The 17,624-nt window shown below is 41.7% G+C and overlaps 1 protein-coding gene across 7 annotated transcripts in view; it reads left to right on the forward strand.

The window, feature by feature from the left end:
- LRRK1 (leucine rich repeat kinase 1) overlaps window positions 1-17,624 on the forward strand; it is a 142,213-nt gene that overhangs the window by 108,423 nt on the left and 16,166 nt on the right. For all 7 annotated transcript variants that reach the window (XM_085850106.1, XM_085850104.1, XM_085850103.1 and 4 more), the window contains 8 exons: window positions 3,734-3,909; window positions 4,959-5,101; window positions 6,441-6,717; window positions 7,283-7,434; window positions 7,538-7,735; window positions 8,361-8,632; window positions 9,084-9,278; window positions 16,788-16,936. In XM_085850106.1, coding sequence (XP_085706232.1) covers window positions 3,734-3,909; window positions 4,959-5,101; window positions 6,441-6,717; window positions 7,283-7,434; window positions 7,538-7,735; window positions 8,361-8,632; window positions 9,084-9,278; window positions 16,788-16,936 — 1,562 coding nt within the window. The remainder of the gene's footprint in view (window positions 1-3,733; window positions 3,910-4,958; window positions 5,102-6,440; window positions 6,718-7,282; window positions 7,435-7,537; window positions 7,736-8,360; window positions 8,633-9,083; window positions 9,279-16,787; window positions 16,937-17,624) is intronic.

Below are 17,624 nucleotides of genomic sequence, written 5' to 3' on the forward strand. Positions count from 1 at the left end.
TTAATGTCCATCCAATGGATGTCACACATATTGACAAATTGCCCTGCGGGTGAAACACCAGGATGACAGTTTGTAGCTGAGCAGAGAAGCGAAACCCGAGTGTTCAGTATACACCTTCGGATTTCCTTCCCTTTAGTGTATGTATGTTGTTCATGGTGCTGAACCCAGCTCGTTCTCGAACGACTGCAATCCAAGGTTTGCGCTTCACGAGTATGAACGATTGTAAAGGTCAGCTTCCAATCAAATGGATCTTTGTCATTTGGGGTTTGTGACTTCTGAGTGACGTTACAGTTACCGCATCAACAGCGTAACGTTTTTGAAGCTTGTATTTCAAATAAACAGATACAAAGTCAAATAAGGAAGTTCACCATCACACACAATGTCCAATAACGATTCCCGTGTTGAGTTGTTTCCATCCAGTGTCCCTGTCCTGCTGGCTCAACTCACGCATGCTCACATCGTGCACCGGGGCTGTTGAACAATCGAGTCCTGCCACGTTGTTCTCTCTCGTGCGCTGGCTCGTTCAGGATGATTGAAGCGTTCAAAGGAATTCTTTCCCGATACTCAATCTTAATAAGTTTTAATCAGCTCCACATGTTAACAACCACTCTGGACATTACATAAACACCTCGTTCACTCATCGAGCATGGAGACAATTGAAACACCTGTCTTGTCACATGTCACCCATCTGTCTACACCTCCCTCTCATGGGACGGGTTTATGGAGTACCACAGAACGATTCAGTGCCTTCCAGCAAATGCGATTCTCGTCCATACTGGAAGTTTCATCTGAGAACATTCCAGCTTCTTCAAGAATCTCACCAGGCAGTTTACAACACAATATTGCCATCCCCAGTCAAAATTAGCTCAATACATCAAGAAGTTTATGTTACAATTCACCGATTTGTGCTGCACGAAACTTATAACATGTAACCATTCATTTAATCATGCACTTGTAGCCATTTACGAATGTTTATTCACAAATACCACATCTATCTTTTAACTGACACCAGGCTAGACTGCTCAGAGGTGAATGCACACGTCGAGGCTATCCTGCTGCCTTGCAACCCTCAACCTATCCAATCTCTTTGCCATTCTCTCTTCCTCCATCTGCATCATGCCCAGCTTGCTTCAGCCAGATGTTTACCAATCTCCCCATTAAGCTCATCTGCACACCAATCTCCTCCCTCAGTTAATCCATCCTCCTCCTATCAACCCTCTTCACTCCCGCAATTCTCCTGACTCAGTTGTTCTTGTAGACCTGCAACTTCTGTTGTTGTTTCTCTGTCAGTGTCACTGTTTCCAGACCGTAAAGATAGGCTGGCGTCACACAAGGCACCAAACCTTTCCCTTGCAATTTCCTTGATATTTTTTTCTGTCTGCCATCACTCTCTCCACCCTCCTCCACACATTTGCTCCCACCTGAATCCCCTTCCACACGTCTCACTCTGACTTACCATCACCGGTCACTGTTCCTCTCAGGTACTCAAACCTATTTCCCTGTCTGATCTGCTTCCTCTCGAACCTGATATAATTTATTTTCTCCACCGCCCAACACAAATCATCTCAGTCTTCTCCATACTCATCCTCAGTCCATGTTTCTCTAATACCTCCTTACACTCGCCCATACTGCCTGCATCGCCTGCTTATTCCCTGTGGTGCGGCAAAAGCGTCCGCAGTGAGTAAACGATTCGCTCAGAATGACATAGCGCGGTACTGCTATCAACTATTGGGCGCTCGGCAAGTGGCTTAAGCACTCAAGCAAGCACTCCAATTAAATGGTTGACAAGGAACAGCTGGCCAGGCTGTGGCTGCATACCATATATGATCCCTTTAACTTTAAAGCCAGTCTTCACCACGTATGCAGCAGTTAAAGAAATAAAATAAATTCATTCAAATAATGACTTTATCTACAAAAGAGTTGCTGTATAATGTAGAGCAACAGTGGAGGCATCGCAAAGTTTAATCGCAAATGAAATAAACATTGCTGATATATAATCTGCCATGTTGCATGTGTCTGTGCACACCTCATGTGGTACATCGTTTGCGTTTTGCGTGAACGTTATAACTTTATCTTAGAACGTCCGTTTTTCTCCAGATTTGCTTTGATTCCTTGTAGAGCACCTCACGAAACCTCCAAAAATATAGACATAGATCTGGCAGACGCTATGGATAAGCAGTCCCTCTGGGAAACAGGGCGGGAGGTCAAGCAGTGAATGCATTAAGTCATATAGTGAATGAAGCTGGTTAATTTTGTTACATTCCTAAATCTTTTGTTCACTCAATATAATTCTGCAAACAGTCGAAAAAGATAAGTTTAATGATTTGGAAATTTCACATTTTCTTGTGTATGTATGGAGGAGCAGGGATTATAGTCTTGCTTGCTAAAAGTAAATAGGTACATCGGCGTAGATATAAGACTCATTATTTCTTTAAATTATTATCAGAGTTCACTCCAGATTTTGACACATTTAGTCCGGTTTAGACGATATCCGATCCTCAAAACTGAATTAATATTTTGATGATATACGTTAATTAGTCTGTGAGAGTAGATCATGGGAAATCATATCATATAATGTATGAAATTACTCCAAACTCCTCATTTGAACACTATAGCACTGACATAAGTGATGTATACAGCGATCCATACTTCTGATAAACAGGCATTCGATAATATCAGTGAGGAAAGTGGGAAAAGAACAACTTTATCATGAAGAAATCGTTGTGGCCTGTTCCAAGTCAAGGCATGGCTGAGCAGGCCAAAAAACATGGCGGCTTCAGACCCCAGTGAAGTTACTTATGATGCGCTTTAAGATCACACAGAAAGTGGTGACCGAGGATGTGCATGATCAAGGATATAATTAAATAAGGCTTTAATTATCCTCAAAAGAGGTGTTTTAATGAATCCAAACACCCAATTTTCAGTCCTGCACTTCCTTGGAGTTTTATTAGTAGGCATGCAAAGTTTCAGGCTGCAAGGTTTCATGGTTTTGGAGTTATGGAGGAGACACACACACACACACACACACACACACACACATACGCACACACACTGCTATTTATTAGTATAGATTTATTTGGCTGTGAGCAGGATATATCAAAAGGTTTGGTGGATCAGACGAAGTTTGGTGGACAGGTTAGGCATGTGACAAGGATGAATTGATTAGATTTTGGTGAAGATCCGAATCCTTATCCGAGAATTTTTTTTTTATTTCAATGATTCTTCACCATTGAGAGATTGGCCTACAACCGATATATAGAATGATGTCTCAAAACGTTATGCACAGATTTGGATGAAACTTAATGGACAGGTTGGGTGTCTAGCAAGGACGAATTGTTTAGATTTTGGTGAAGATCCAGATTCAGATCCAATATTTTTTTTTATTCCGAGTCATTCTTCACCATTGAGAGATGGGCTAAAAACAATACATGCTGTTTCAAAAAGTTGTGGATGGATTATGACAAAACTTGGTGGATGAGTTGGGTCGGTGACAAGAACAAGCCGATTAGATTTTGTTTAGAGGTCCGAATGCAGATCCGGCCTATCATTGGGGTACAAAACATAAACTGTTCAGCCTGGTGGGGGTTATGAGCTCTATGAAGTGCCATTCAATTTAGGTTTGTAAATGCCATTTTCTTATTAATGTTTTCTGGCATCTCTTTTATACTAGATATTGGTTATTCTGAGTTCAAAGGTCACAATAATTTATTATTTTTGTTGTTCCACTGTTTAGGGCTTGACTAGTGTCTGGAACAGGTTACAGGTCACTTCAACTTTGGATAGAGACAAGCAAGATGCAGCAGGCACTCGGGCGTTATACCGACATGGCAGCACCTTCTGCGTGCGTCAAGCACGCAAGACCTACTGGCAGGAAGGGCTCTGTGCTTGTTATGCTAATGGTTTTTTGAGGTGATCTATGCTGTCTTATGACTGTCGTACTTCGTTATCTTGCCAAAACGAAGTTTTTGCAAGATATGTTAGTCAGCTTGTATGTTTTTTTTTTGTTTTGTTTTGTTTTTTTGTTTGTTTGTCTGTAATCACGTATAAAAAATTCTGCAGAGCACAGTTATCATTGGAAATTTTTGTAACTTCGCATATCGGAGGCCTATAGAGGTCCCTTTCAGTGCACAAAATTTTGAAGGTCAAGGTCAAAGGTCAAGGTCACTTCGTCGCAAATCAGGGGAGTCGACGAAACCCTTATTTTTTGAGTAATTTTGATCGGATCGTCTTTAAACTTCATGGGAGTATAGTTCATGGTCTGGCGCTCAGCTGATTAATTTTTGGTGACCATTGGCCTTGACCTTCATGGTTAGCACCTGAGGTCAAACATATTTGACCCCAAGGTCAAATTTTCAAGTTTTAGGAACCATGTCGTGTAGTACCTCAAATTGAACACCTCGATGAGTGCTTTCTAAATATGTCAAGCTTGAGACATTATGACGTCATTTGGTGACGTTATGAGGCAAAATTTTCATGAGACGTTATATTTTTCATGGTTACTCTGTAGAACGATTCTCATCGGAATCTCTCGTAAGCAGATATTCCTCAAGGAGTCGCTCCTGGTGGATAGCAGCTCTGTTCACCTCAGTGTGACCTTAAAGAAGTCACACGCGATCATCTTTTGGCAAGATACGGGTCACCCTGCGGGTGACATTGTTTTTTAAAGATGTTTGAAAGTACAATACCATAACTTCACTCAAATTGCTGTCCATCCGTGAAATTAAGTGTCTTGTGATAGTTGCGATTAAATTGTGTGTGTGTGTGTGTGTGTGTGTGTGTGTGTGTGTGTGTGTGTGTGTGTGTGTGTGTGTGTGTGTGTGTGTGTGTGTGTGTGTGTGTGTGTGTGTGTATCATTACCATTGTACTGGTAGTAAATTGAATGGAATTTTAGAATTGCTTCAATATCCGGTTTATGTACGTTCGTCTCCGCCATTTCTTCCTTGTCCCTTCATGCATAGTGTTGAGGCACTGGGCAGAAGAAGCATGCAGACCACTAACCATTCTGGAATTGCCATCATGGTACAGTCACAAAGTCAGGACCTTTCAGCTGTTGCCTTTGTCATGGACCATGTGACCAGTCTAATAGAACAATGGTTTCCAGGTGAGATGCTAAGAGACTTAAGACATTTGTCATAAGTAACAAACTTCCCCCAGCACATATCTCTATAAGTAGGATACAAACCGTTCAAACATTCCACAGTCTGAAAATGAAGAAAAACTAATGTATTAAATTTGCATATAATTTGGTTTTTGCACAAAAAAATGAAAACAATATAATTCCTTAAAAGAGTGATTATGCTGAAAATGAAAGTGTATCTTATTACCTCCACCACCGAAGGTGGATGGAGGTTATGTTTTCACCCTTGTCTGTCTTTTTACTTGCGAAAATCGAAGAAAAATAAAAAGTATATTGGTCGGTGTGCGTTATTCTGTCTGTCTGTTCATCTGTTTGTTTGTTTGTATGTCATTCGCCTTCAGGTCACAATTTTTAACCGATCTTCACAAAACTTCACCACCTGGTAGAGTTCGTCATAAGCAAGAAGCCTATTTTTTTCTGAAATCAAAAGGTCATCAACGGAGGTAGATTTTCTAAAATCCTCAATTTTTATCCGATTGACTAGAAATTTGAACAGAATTTGCATATCAGATCATTGAATTCAACCAGCAATTATTTTTGAGGTCAACTTCGGCCCAAAGGTCAACATAGGCCCAATTCCTAAAATCCTCAATTTTCATCCTATTGACTTGAAATTTGAAGAGAATTTGCATATCACGTCACTGAATCCAATGAACAAGTATTTTTTTGGTTAAAATAGGCCAAAAAGTTGACAGGCCAAATTTCTAAAATTGACACTTTCATCCGATTAACTTGAGATTTGAAGAGTATTTGCATATTTGGTCATTTAATTCAACCACCAATCATTTTTATAGTCAAATTTGTTTTTAGATTTTGCAAGTATTGTGCTATGCATGACATCTTTCTTGTTTCTTGGTGAAAAAAAAATGTTTTGACAGTTATATCAAAATGACACAGATGACATGTTTCTCATCCCCAATGAGACAGTCAATGCAATCAAAATCTTCTGATCACTTCCAGTTGTCTGTCTACTCATCTTTAATCACCTACAAGTCACAATTTTAAAGCGATCTTCACGGAACTTCATCAAATGGTAGAGGTGGTGGTCCGGCAGAATCCTATATATTTGTTTGTTTATGAACAGGATATCTCAAAAAGTTGTGGATGGATTCGGGCGAAATTTGGTGGAGAGCTTTGGGTATGTGACGTGGACGAGGTTCGAACCTCTGTAGGTTAGAACAGGAATTTGGAATTTGGCCAGATTGCCAGTGATAGCTTGACTGTGATGGATATAAGCAATGGTTGACATATTTTGAAGGTTTCTAAGTCTGTCTTTCCTGTGTTTAACCTCGCCCCTGAGTAGCCTTGCTGGGGACAGAGCCAGATGGGACACCGTTCGTACGACAGCTCATTCCATGTTCCCGTTGCCTTTTGACGCCATCACCCAGCACCCAGACCCAGTTGGACCCTAGCTTGGCCATCCTCAATGCCCCGGAGCAATTGCCCCACATGTTCCGCCTGGAGGAATGCTTGCTGAGGGCAGTGACCGATGATCGGATGTTATGCCCCAAGCATCCTGATCGACCAGTACCACTGCCGCAGCTTGTACCCGAAATCTTCATGACGGATTTTCCACGCAGGTCTGATTGTCACCAAGCAGTCTACTTATCATGAGATCTTATGAGATTCTCCTCGTATTTTCATCAGATATCATGAAAAATACAAAGGAGATTTTTAAAAAATTTTTTATAGGGATAATCACAAATTTATCCCAATGTGATGCATCCAATTAAAGTTATCTTGGCTGGTTGTCCATGTTGTTTTGCAGTTTTTCCTATTCTTAGTTTATCATATTTTCTTGTCCCACAACCTATTCATTTTGTCAGCTTACTTCTTTATTGCCATTATTTATTGTCACATCTTTCTCTAACATTGGACTACATTTGTGCAAAATATTATGTTCCTTACAGATATGGTTTTTCGTGCATGGGAATTATTTAGGGTTCTCGAATAAAACAATCACTATACATATTTATACTTCCTGTATGGTAGTTTAATGGTTATACTTATCATTGTATCTGCTGAGTAAAATAAGTTGAGTATTGCCATCTTATGCTAGTTCAAAACATTCTCTGTTAATGTAGCTGTAAATTAATACTCACAACCACCCTGCGGTTTTGTTTGAACAGCCATCATTCATTGCAGGTACTTTCTGGAGTGCTCAGAGTTGACTATTATTGATGGAGATGCTGGATATTTAGGTCATGGTGGCAGTGGCACTACTATCCGCCGTGCTCAGTACCAGGGTACAGTTGTGGCTGTCAAAATCTTCACCATCCTGTCATGTAATGAAGATGGTAAATATTAGGGGTTCACCAATTTTTTTTGCAGGATCCTGCATTACCTCATTGGTTAGCCAATAGACTAATAGAAACTGCACCTTCTGTAATCGCCCCACAGATGACATGCTTCGGGACTTGTATGCAAACCGTATTGCCCGAGTATTTGCCGAATTTCGTCTTGAGGCACGCATGCTACAAAGCCTTCGCCACCCTTGCATACCGGCTCTGCTTGGCATCATGCTATACCCGCTCTGCCTCGCACTGGAACTTGCCCCACATGGGAGCTTGCGACTCGTTCTGGATGCTGCCGAGCTTGGTAATGTGAACACCTTTACTCATGCAAACTGAGCAACAAGTTATGTGTGCCTTTTATGTTGTGACGAGAAATTTCCTGTTTACTCGTCTTTGTTCATAACTTTTATGAATGTTGGCTCAAACGTTTTCAGAACAAAATAATCACAATCCAAATGGAGACATCAGGCAATTGTATTGTTAAAGTTAGCGTGAATAGCAGGAGCCTTATTCCTTGAGAGTATTTTGACACAACTTGTATAAACGAGGTAATGATGTCTACGTCGAGATTTTTAACTTGCTTTGAAGATGTGGATCGGCTTGATTCTTTCACAGACAACTTATCAGTCATCGAGTGGTGACGATGCAAAAGTAATTATATATTTTGACATTTTGAGTCTCACCTCTTTGGCATAAGATTGTTAGAAAACATGTATGTTTTTTGTTGATTTCATCAATGATCATAAATCACTCATTCTCAAAACTTTTTGTTTGTCTTCCAACAAACTTGCCAAACAGCTCCAAAGCAAGTATTTGACAAATATAATTTATTTTGTCATCCAAAATGGAGCTTCTTGGGAGGTAACTGAGTTTTGTAACGTACTTATTAACCCTTACCATTGTTTTATTTTTATTCTTCTCCACACCAGTTCCAGTGCCACTGGGCCCACTGCTAAGCTACAAGGTGGCACACCAGGTAGCTCTGGCGTTGGCTTACCTCCACCGCAAGGACATCATTTTCTGTGATCTGAAGTCTGACAATGTACTCATGTGGTCCCTGGATCCCAATGAGACGGTCAACGCTAAACTTTCCGACTACGGCATTTCACGCCTTTCCTTTGGACAAGGGGCTCGAGGCACTGAGGGGACACCTGGGTATCAGGCACCCGAGGTGTGTCCAGGAATAATCTATGATGAGAAGGTTAGTATGAATGAATTTCAACAATTATGCTTTCCCAACTATCAAAGTATCAATCAATTCCCGTAGAAGAGTCGATAATTTTGAGTTGTACCAGTTCCTGGATTCTCGAAGATTGAGTGATCTTTATCACTATTTTCACACCCAATGTATCATTTTTTTTCACACCCATTACTGAACAAGAAAATCATGCCCTATTGACAAAGGCGTGATGTTTTTTGGTGAGAGCACTTGGTGAGACTGGGTGATCATGATTCTGAAATTACAATATACACAACATTTGATGAGGCCTGTATTCCCTCAGTATGCTTTAGTCTGTTGGAGATACCAAGGAATCCCAGTGGGAGAAACCTAAAAACGCGACCTTTTCAAATTGCAGCTGATTATGCATGTGAGAATGCAGGTAGCACATCATCCATAATTAATATTGCAATGTGGAATATGTGCTTTACAGGTGGACATGTTCTCCTATGGCATGTTGCTCTTTGAGCTTCTCAGTGGCCAGCGGCCCACGCTGCAAGGGAAACCTATGGAGGTGTTGAGGAAGTTGAATTGTGGGTTACGCCCGAGATTTCCGCGGCCAGTCCACACCACCTGCAAGACTCTTGCCTTACTTGCCACACGCTGTTGGCAGACTGCACCGGAGCAGGTACTAACGATGCATCACCATCTGTAATATGCAGTGCCCCGGTTTCGGAAATTCTGCTTATCTTCTTCCTTTAACCATCTCCACTCACCATGCAGTGTGACCACTCCTTGGCTTTTTTCACAAGATCTTGGCTATTCGTTGTTCACCTTGACGTCTTGGTTTTCTTGGCGTATAGGTTTTCTATTATCATCGCTTTTCCGAAACCTTGTGAATTCTTGGCTTTTTTCATTGGCTCACCTTGGCATTTATGAAAATGAGGAGTGGTCACACTGTCACCATGTTGGATGGAATTCACCAAAGCAAATGTGCATTATATAACATATATTTGCATTTGCTGAGTGCACTGCCATCATACTATATATAATTCAATAAGTGTCTGTTTGTCTGTTTGTTTGACTTGTATGCATTCCTGAAATTCTGAATGGAATGAGTTGAAAACTGCTGGTTGTACTCGGGAAGTCCCTGAAGGTTTTGAGCAGTAAAAAATAAATAAATAAATATTCATAGCATGGTGGGTTCAGGATTGGGAAAAGACCCAAATGCTATCTCTGTAAATGTGTATCGTATAGCACCGCATAGTGGGGTGGAGTCATTGAGCATGACCACCTGCACCTCAGACATGACCTTGGCTCCTGTTGGTACCCCCAAGCAGCCTGACCGTGTCTGTCCATTTTGTACATCATTCCTGAAGATCCAGCAGAGTGTTCGCTCATGGGAGCCCCAAGAGCCATTTAACCACACTCATATGTGACCACCTACAAATTGTGTGCACATCTACATAATGCATACACACCACAAATCTAAATATGATTCCATTCCTAGCTGCCATACACATGGCCTGATCCATGGCATCTAGCAATGGGTGTGAATACATTACCCCATCCAGAGTGGAGAAGTAAAAACTTTAAGGGTTTGGGTTTTTGGTGTTACATTTTAGAGGCTATAAATATATTGATTGCCCCAGGGAATAAAGGTGGGGAGCACCTCGATTCTCTCTCTGTAGATATCAGATGGCGCCACTCTTGGTGTGAGGGGGTATTACAAGTCATACTTGAAAAGGTCAATTCTCCATCTGAAAAGGAGGAGGAGATTGGGACCAGACTATGCAGAGCGTTGGTGCTGCTTAAGCAGTCTCCTTGACTATTGGGCACAATCCTGGATGGGTCGCCACTCCGACACAGTATACCAGCATGCTGGCACTCATTTTGCCGACCTCGGAAGAATGACAGGCCGAGTTAACCCCACCTGGTATGAATTCAACAGCTAAGCAGGATTTTGAACTCAGGACCCTAGGATCCAAAGCCAATACCAGGCATATCTGAAAAGCAATGACATAAAAAAGTAGGGGAATTATGGACGGGTTGCCCAGCAGGATAGCCTAGATGTATGCACACTCTCCTCTATGCTGCCCAGCCTGGGTTAAAATCTCGACCGAGCATTTAACTGTCATCCTGGTGTTTCACAGGTAAGTGATTCAGCAATGTGTGTGCCATCTGTGGGATTTATGTTAAAATGTGCGTCCCATCTTCCGGCATTAGTTAGTGGACATTAAAGATCCCACTGTGTCCTTCATGAAGAATCGGTAAGTTATTACTGACACCATGGCTAAATTCCAAATTCCTGCCCTAACGACTGTTGGGAAGGCAGCGACAAACCACCCAGCATGACCCTTGCCAATAAACTGCTTCGGCAGCACCAACGCTCTGTAACAAAATCTCGTACATCAGAACCAGGACCGGTTCTTTGCGACTGTTCTAAATGTAGTTACTTCAGGAGTAAACTGCTTGTCATAACATTTACTTTTAACCAACAAAATTGTGTGAAACTGAACGAAATCAGTGTGCCCATGCCTCGTTCATGTTTTTCGGTTCAGTTTAATGAATTGGTAAGGCCTAAGTCACATTTGCTCTACGGCGAGGATACGGCGGCCATACGCCCTCTGAATTGACAGAAACGTGCGGTGGCCTCAGGGTGGCCCTACGCCATATGGCTTTATTTTACAGGTCGTAAGGTTGCCGTGGAATTACAACGCGGAGTTATAACTTTTTTCATTTCTACATTCGCCGTAGCAATTCGACAAGCCCAAAAAAAAAACTGGTTAAAAAAAAAATAATTCATTCGTTACCGTCCGTCTGGCCACACGTTCGCCTTAGGGCCCCCCTGCGGTCGCCTTGTGGTCACCTTGAGGCTACCTTGCGTCTGCCTTGAAAATTATATGGCCGCCGCAGGGTCCCCTTAAGGTCACCGTGCGACATCAAATCAAAGACCGTACGGCAACCCCACGTTTTCGGTCTCCACAATTCCTAAGACCTAGGCCTAAGTCACATTTGCTCTACGGCGAGGATACGGCGGCCGTACGCCCTCTGAATTGACAGAAACGTGCAGCGGCCACAGAGTTTCTTAGGTGGCCTCAGGGTGGCCCTACGCCATATGGCTTTATTTTACATGTCGTAAGGTTGCCGTGGAATTACAACGCGGAGTTATAACTTTTTTCATTTCTACGTTCGCCGTAGCAATTCGACAAGCCGAAAAAAAAAATTGGTTAAAAAAAAAATTAATCCATTCGTTACCGTCCGTCTGGCCACACGTTCGCCTTAGGGCCCCCTGCGGTCCCCCTGCGGTCGCCTTGCAGGCACCTTGCGTCTGCCTTGAAAATTCTATGGCCCCCTTAAGGTCACCGTGCGACATCAAATCAAAGACCGTACGGCAACCCCACGTTTTCGGTCTCCACAATTTATAAATACGCTGTGCAGCTACACGAAAAATAAAAACATATGGGACTGCTACATTGTGTGACCGTGGAAATACTGCGGCCGCCGTATAATTGCTAATGGCCGTAGATTTTGGAGACCCCACGGCCGCCGTGGCAAATGTGACCTAGGCCCAACTCAGAGGGAAACAAACAAGGTTCTGCAGATAATTGTCTTGTTTTTTTCTAGTTCTGATGAACTAATCACAATTAATAACTTTTGAATATGCTTTAGACCAGTGGTCTACAACCAGTCAATCACAATCAAAATGTCAATCCTCGATTTTTGAACAGTTGACCTTTAAAAATATATATTGGTTCACGAGTCAGTAAGTGACCACTATATTCGTTATGTGTGTGTGTCTGTTGGGTAGTCAATCTAGTCTACCCTTATTATCAGTATTTCCGTCGATATGTTTGTTTGTCTGTCTGTCTGTCTGTATGTATGTCTGTTTGGTCCAGTGCTCCGTTAATACAAAGGTGATTTTGATGAAGCTTGGTTGGTTGGTTCATACCATGACCTAGTTGTGTGCAAATGAGAACCGTTGCTATGGACCCATCCGTTGCCTAGCAACAGACCTTTGCAATTTTCAAAAAAATCTCAAAAATTTGTTTTTTCGAAAATCAAAAAGCGGGCCACGAGTGACTGTGGGCAGTACATTCAGCCATATTGTCAAAAATTTCCAGCCGGATCCTATGAAAACTGTCGGAAAAGATAGACTTTGAATGAACCCTGGTCGAAAACAATAAAAAAAACGAAGTTTGTTATATCTCAGAGTCTATGAGTCAGATATACATGAAACTGGTATGGTAGGCTCATGGTATGTCCTAGTTATGTGTGAGAAAGAACCGTTGCTATGGACACTTTTGTTGGCTAGTAGTGGCTGAAAAACGATTAAATTCGACTTTATCGACTACCCATGTCCGCCGACCGGCTTGTCTGTTGGGTAGTCAATTTAGTCTACCCTTATTATCAGTATTTCCTTCAATATGTTTGTCATTCTGTCTGTTGGTTAGTCAATCGAGTCAACCCTTATTATCAGTATTTCCGTCGATATGTTTGTCTGTCTGTCTGGGTAGTCGATCTAGTCTACCCTTATTATCAGTATTTCCGTTGATATGTTTGTCTGTCTGTCTGGGTAGTCGATGTAGTCTACCCTTATTATATCAGTATTTCCGTCGATATGTTTGTCTGTCTGTCTGGGTAGTCGATGTAGTCTACCCTTATTATATCAGTATTTCCGTCGATATGTTTGTCTGTCTGTATGTATGTCTGTTCGGTCCAGTGCTCCGTTAATACAATGGCGATTTCGATGAAACTTGGTTGGTAGGTTCATACCATGACCTAGTTGTGTGCAAATGAGAATCGCTGCTATGGACCCATCCGTTGCCTAGCAACGGACCTTTGAAATTTTCAAAAAAATCTAAAAAAAAGAATTCAAAAATCGGGCCACGAGCGACTGTGGGCAGTACATTCAGCCATATTGTCAAAAATTTCCAGCCGGATCCTATGAAAACTGTCAGAGAAGATAGACTTTGAATGAACCCTGGTCAAAAACAATAAAAAAAACAAAGTTTGTTATATCCCAGAGACTATGAGTCAGATATACATTAAACTGATATGATAGGTTCATGGTATGTCCTAGTTATGTGTGAGAAAGAACCGTTGCTATGGACGCTTTTGTTAGCTCGCAACGGCTGAAAAAATGACTAAATTCGACTTGATCGACTACCCATGTCCGCCTACCGGCTTGTCTGTCTGTCTGTCCCGAACATAGTTCCATGGGTTTCGATCTGATCCTGATAAAAAAAAAATTTGGGTGGGAGGTTTATATCATGATCCAGTTGTGTTTTCCTGAGAATGGGCGTGCTGCGCACATTATGGGTGGAGCCACGCCCAAAAAACATGTGTTTTTAGGGGGAAGCCGGTTTCAAGTTACATCTTCTCCGAGGGGGTTTGTCGAATCTGGCAGGGGTTTTGGTATTTGGTTAGCCCAATGGCACCTGCATAGCCCCACGGAGCTCGATTTTTCATTTTCGTCCCAAGGTCAAGGTCACAAGGTCACGAACTTAGAAAATGTCAAAAAAATCAATAAATTGGGCATTGAGCTCCTCGGGTTTTCAACTGTTTCGAATGAAAGTTGGTATGCAAGTAGTGCTCTTCGAGTACGACAACTTTTGGTTCATGAGCTAGTAAGTGACCACTATATTCTGTCTGTCTATTGGGTAGTCAATTCAGTCGAAAATAAAAAAAAATTTCAAAAAATTTTTTTTTTGAAATATGGTCTTCCCTTGTTATCAGTATTTCCGTCGATATGTTTGTCAGTTGGGTAGTCGACTGCCCATGTCCGCCTACCAGCTTGTTTGTTGGGTAGTCAATCCAGTCGAAAAAAAAATTTCAAATTTTTTTTTTTGATATTTGACCTTCCCTTATTATCACTTTTTCCGTCCATATGTTTGTCTGTGTGTTGGGAAGTCGATCCATTCGAAAAAAAGAAAAAAAAATTGAAATTTGTTCTATCCTTATTATCAGTTTTTCCGTCGATATGTTTGTCTGTCTGTCTGTCTGTTGGTTAGTTGATCAAGTCGAAAAAAGAATTTTTTTTGAGATTTGTTCTACCCTTATTAACAGTATTTGAAATGAACATTTCAGTTAATACAAATGCGATTTCGATGAAACTTGATTGGTAGGTTCATACCATGACCTAGTTGTGTGCAAATGAGAGCCGTTGCTATGGACACCACCATTGCCTAGCAACGGGACTTTGAAATTTTTGAAAAATCATAAAAAAATTATTTTTTCGAAAATCAAAAATCGGGCCATGAGCGACTGTGGGCAGTACATTGAGCCATATTGTCAAAAATTTCCAGCCGGATCCTATGAAAGCTGCCGGAGAAGATAGACTTTGAATGAACCCTGGTCGAAAACAATAAAAAAACGAAGTTCGTTATATCTCAGAGACTATGAGTCAGATATACATGAAACTGGTATGATAGGTTCATGGTATGTACTAGTTATGTGTGAGAAAGAACGGTTGCTATGGACCCCTCCGTTTCCTAGCAACGGCCGAAAAACCTCTAAATGTGGGGGTATTTTAATGAAAAAACAATCTGCAGCATTAACCCTTGAAGCTAGAATCATGAATTTTCTTGTGCTTAATCCTCAGGTCATTCCCCTTCAAACAGGCCCATCATGTCAGGTTCTATTGGGTAGTCGACTACCCATGTCCGCCTACCGGCTTGTCTGTCTGTCTGTCTGCCTGTCCCGAGCATTGCTCCATGAGTTTTGATCCGATCCTGATAAAATTTGGGTGGGAGGTTTATATCATGATGTAGTTGTGTTTTCCTGAGAATGGGTGTGCTGCGCCCATTATAGGCGGAGCCACGCCCAAAAAACATGTTTTTAGGGGGTAGCCGATTTCAAGTTACATCTTCTCCGAGGGGGTTTGTCGAATCTGGCAGGCGTTTTGGTATTTGGTTAGCTCAATGGCACCTGCCTAGCCCCACGGAGCTCGATTTTTCATTTTCGTCCAAAGGTCAAGGTCACAAGGTCACGAACTTAGAAAATGTCAAAAAAATCAATAAATTGGGCATCGAGCTCCTCGGGTTTTCAACTGTTTCGAATGAAAATTGGTATGCAAGTAGTGCTCTTTGAGTACTACAACTTTCATCATTTACGTTTGTTTTTCCCGATTCCCGCCAGTTTGCCCGTGGCGTCCCCTCGAAGGTCAAAAAATTAAAAAACGCGAACCGTGTACATTGCTCGTGAACCATCGCCGTCTCCAGACTTGTATATATTATTTTCTTTAAAATGTTTCAAAAAAAATAAAATACAGAGAAACGGTGGGAGAAGCCTAGATACAGTATGATGCTTGTATTTAAAATTGTGGTGGCCATGGACCGCAAATGCAAGCTGCTGGAGAGTTTTTTTTTTTTTAAATAGCTAAATGTCGGCATACAGGGCAATCAGAAATTATTTGCTTTTTTAAAATCAACTAATTATCCATCGATGATGCAGTCACTGTATTGCCGCACCCACCATACCTTCAGTTGCTCATTGCCTGTTGTTGAGCTGCCGAAACATGGAATAAGCTGGGCTTTTCATTTTCATTTTTTCTTTTCTCAGATTAATTTCTGAAAGCCAAAATGACGAGTGAGGAACCAGGACCGTCCAAGAAGACGCAAAAACCTACAATTTCCACAAAGAATGGGAAAGTGAATTTATTTTTCCAAATATCAAAAACAAGAGTGTAGCCTCGAGTAAAAGAGATAATATGGAACGGCATCACAAGGCAGCGGATGCAAAACTTCAAGAAAATTTTCCTTTAAACAGCACGGTTTGGACGAAGAAAGTTGGGGGGTTTAAGGGAATTTTGAAGCTCAACAGTCACTCTTTTCGAAACCTGTGGCTGAAGGCAAGGCTAGCACAGAGGCGTCTTTTCGCATCAGCCATCTGCTTGCAAAACATCAGAAACCATTCACTGATGGTGAAGTTATCAAGGAGTCTATATGGTTGCTGCTGACACCTTATTCAAAGACTTTAAAAACAAGGATGAAATTACGACAGCAATCAAAGTCTGTCTCTCTCTCCTTCTGATTTGTGTTCTCTTTCTCTCTTTCCTAAAAAAATGAATCTGCTCAGTTGATCCAGGGCAAAAAAAATTTAAGAGGCCTGTAATATCAGCATAGATTCCTCTCAGGTAGTAGATTCCTTGGATATAACTACAATGTCATTTATTTACCATTACCCTGACCCTTAGCGTCCAGCTGCTCAAGAAGTTATTTCCCATCTACAGCATCCAAGCTCTGTCTGCCTGCGCTGTACACTTGACTGTGGCTGGCACGACACCTGTTTTTGCTGCCAAAGCATGCATATGGCATTGCTGTGGCACCAGGAGGGCATGAATAGGTAAAATACTGGAACACTCTGCCACATTTACATTTACCATTGAACACTCTGTCTGTTTACCTTTCTTACTTTCCCGGTGTGTGCCCTGGTTTGGAATAGGTACACCGTATCTCTGCGTGTTGTAAGAGGCGACTAAAGGGTTGGCATCAGAAAGGGCATCCGGTCAAAAAAAAATTGCCTCAAAAAGGGAATCATGATAGAAGATTGTCATGGGTCCCGCAAGGCGAACCCCCGCTCTAGCAGGGCAAAATAGCCTTAAAATTATCGTGTGTGTGTGTGTGTGTTGCCTTTCTTGTTTCTTCCTTGTTCATAAAGTGCTTTAAGCTTGTGTTTCTGAACGAAAGAGTGCGATATAAGAAATTGATTAACTGAAGTGTACATGATAGGCATTGCAAAAAGAGTTGCCCTAACCAAGAAGGAGTCGTGCTGTACGAGAAAAAATTAGGGCTGGCAGGATGGCCGAGAAGTATGCATAACTCACCTCTGAGTGGTTTAGCCTGGATTTGTAATCCCAACCGAGCTATGAACTGTCACCCCGGTGTTTCACATGCAGGGCAAGGCATCAATATGTGTGCCGTCCCTTACTCGGTGGATGTTAAATGTCCCACGGTGTCCTGCACAGAATTGGCGAGCTATTGCCATCCTGAACAAATTCTCAATTCCTACACTCTCGGTCGAGTCTCCTGCA

This window comes from Eptatretus burgeri, chromosome 12 (genome assembly GCF_056783735.1).
Source record: "Eptatretus burgeri isolate ZD-2024b chromosome 12, Ebu_testis_v1, whole genome shotgun sequence".
Lineage (NCBI taxonomy): Eukaryota > Metazoa > Chordata > Myxini > Myxiniformes > Myxinidae > Eptatretus > Eptatretus burgeri.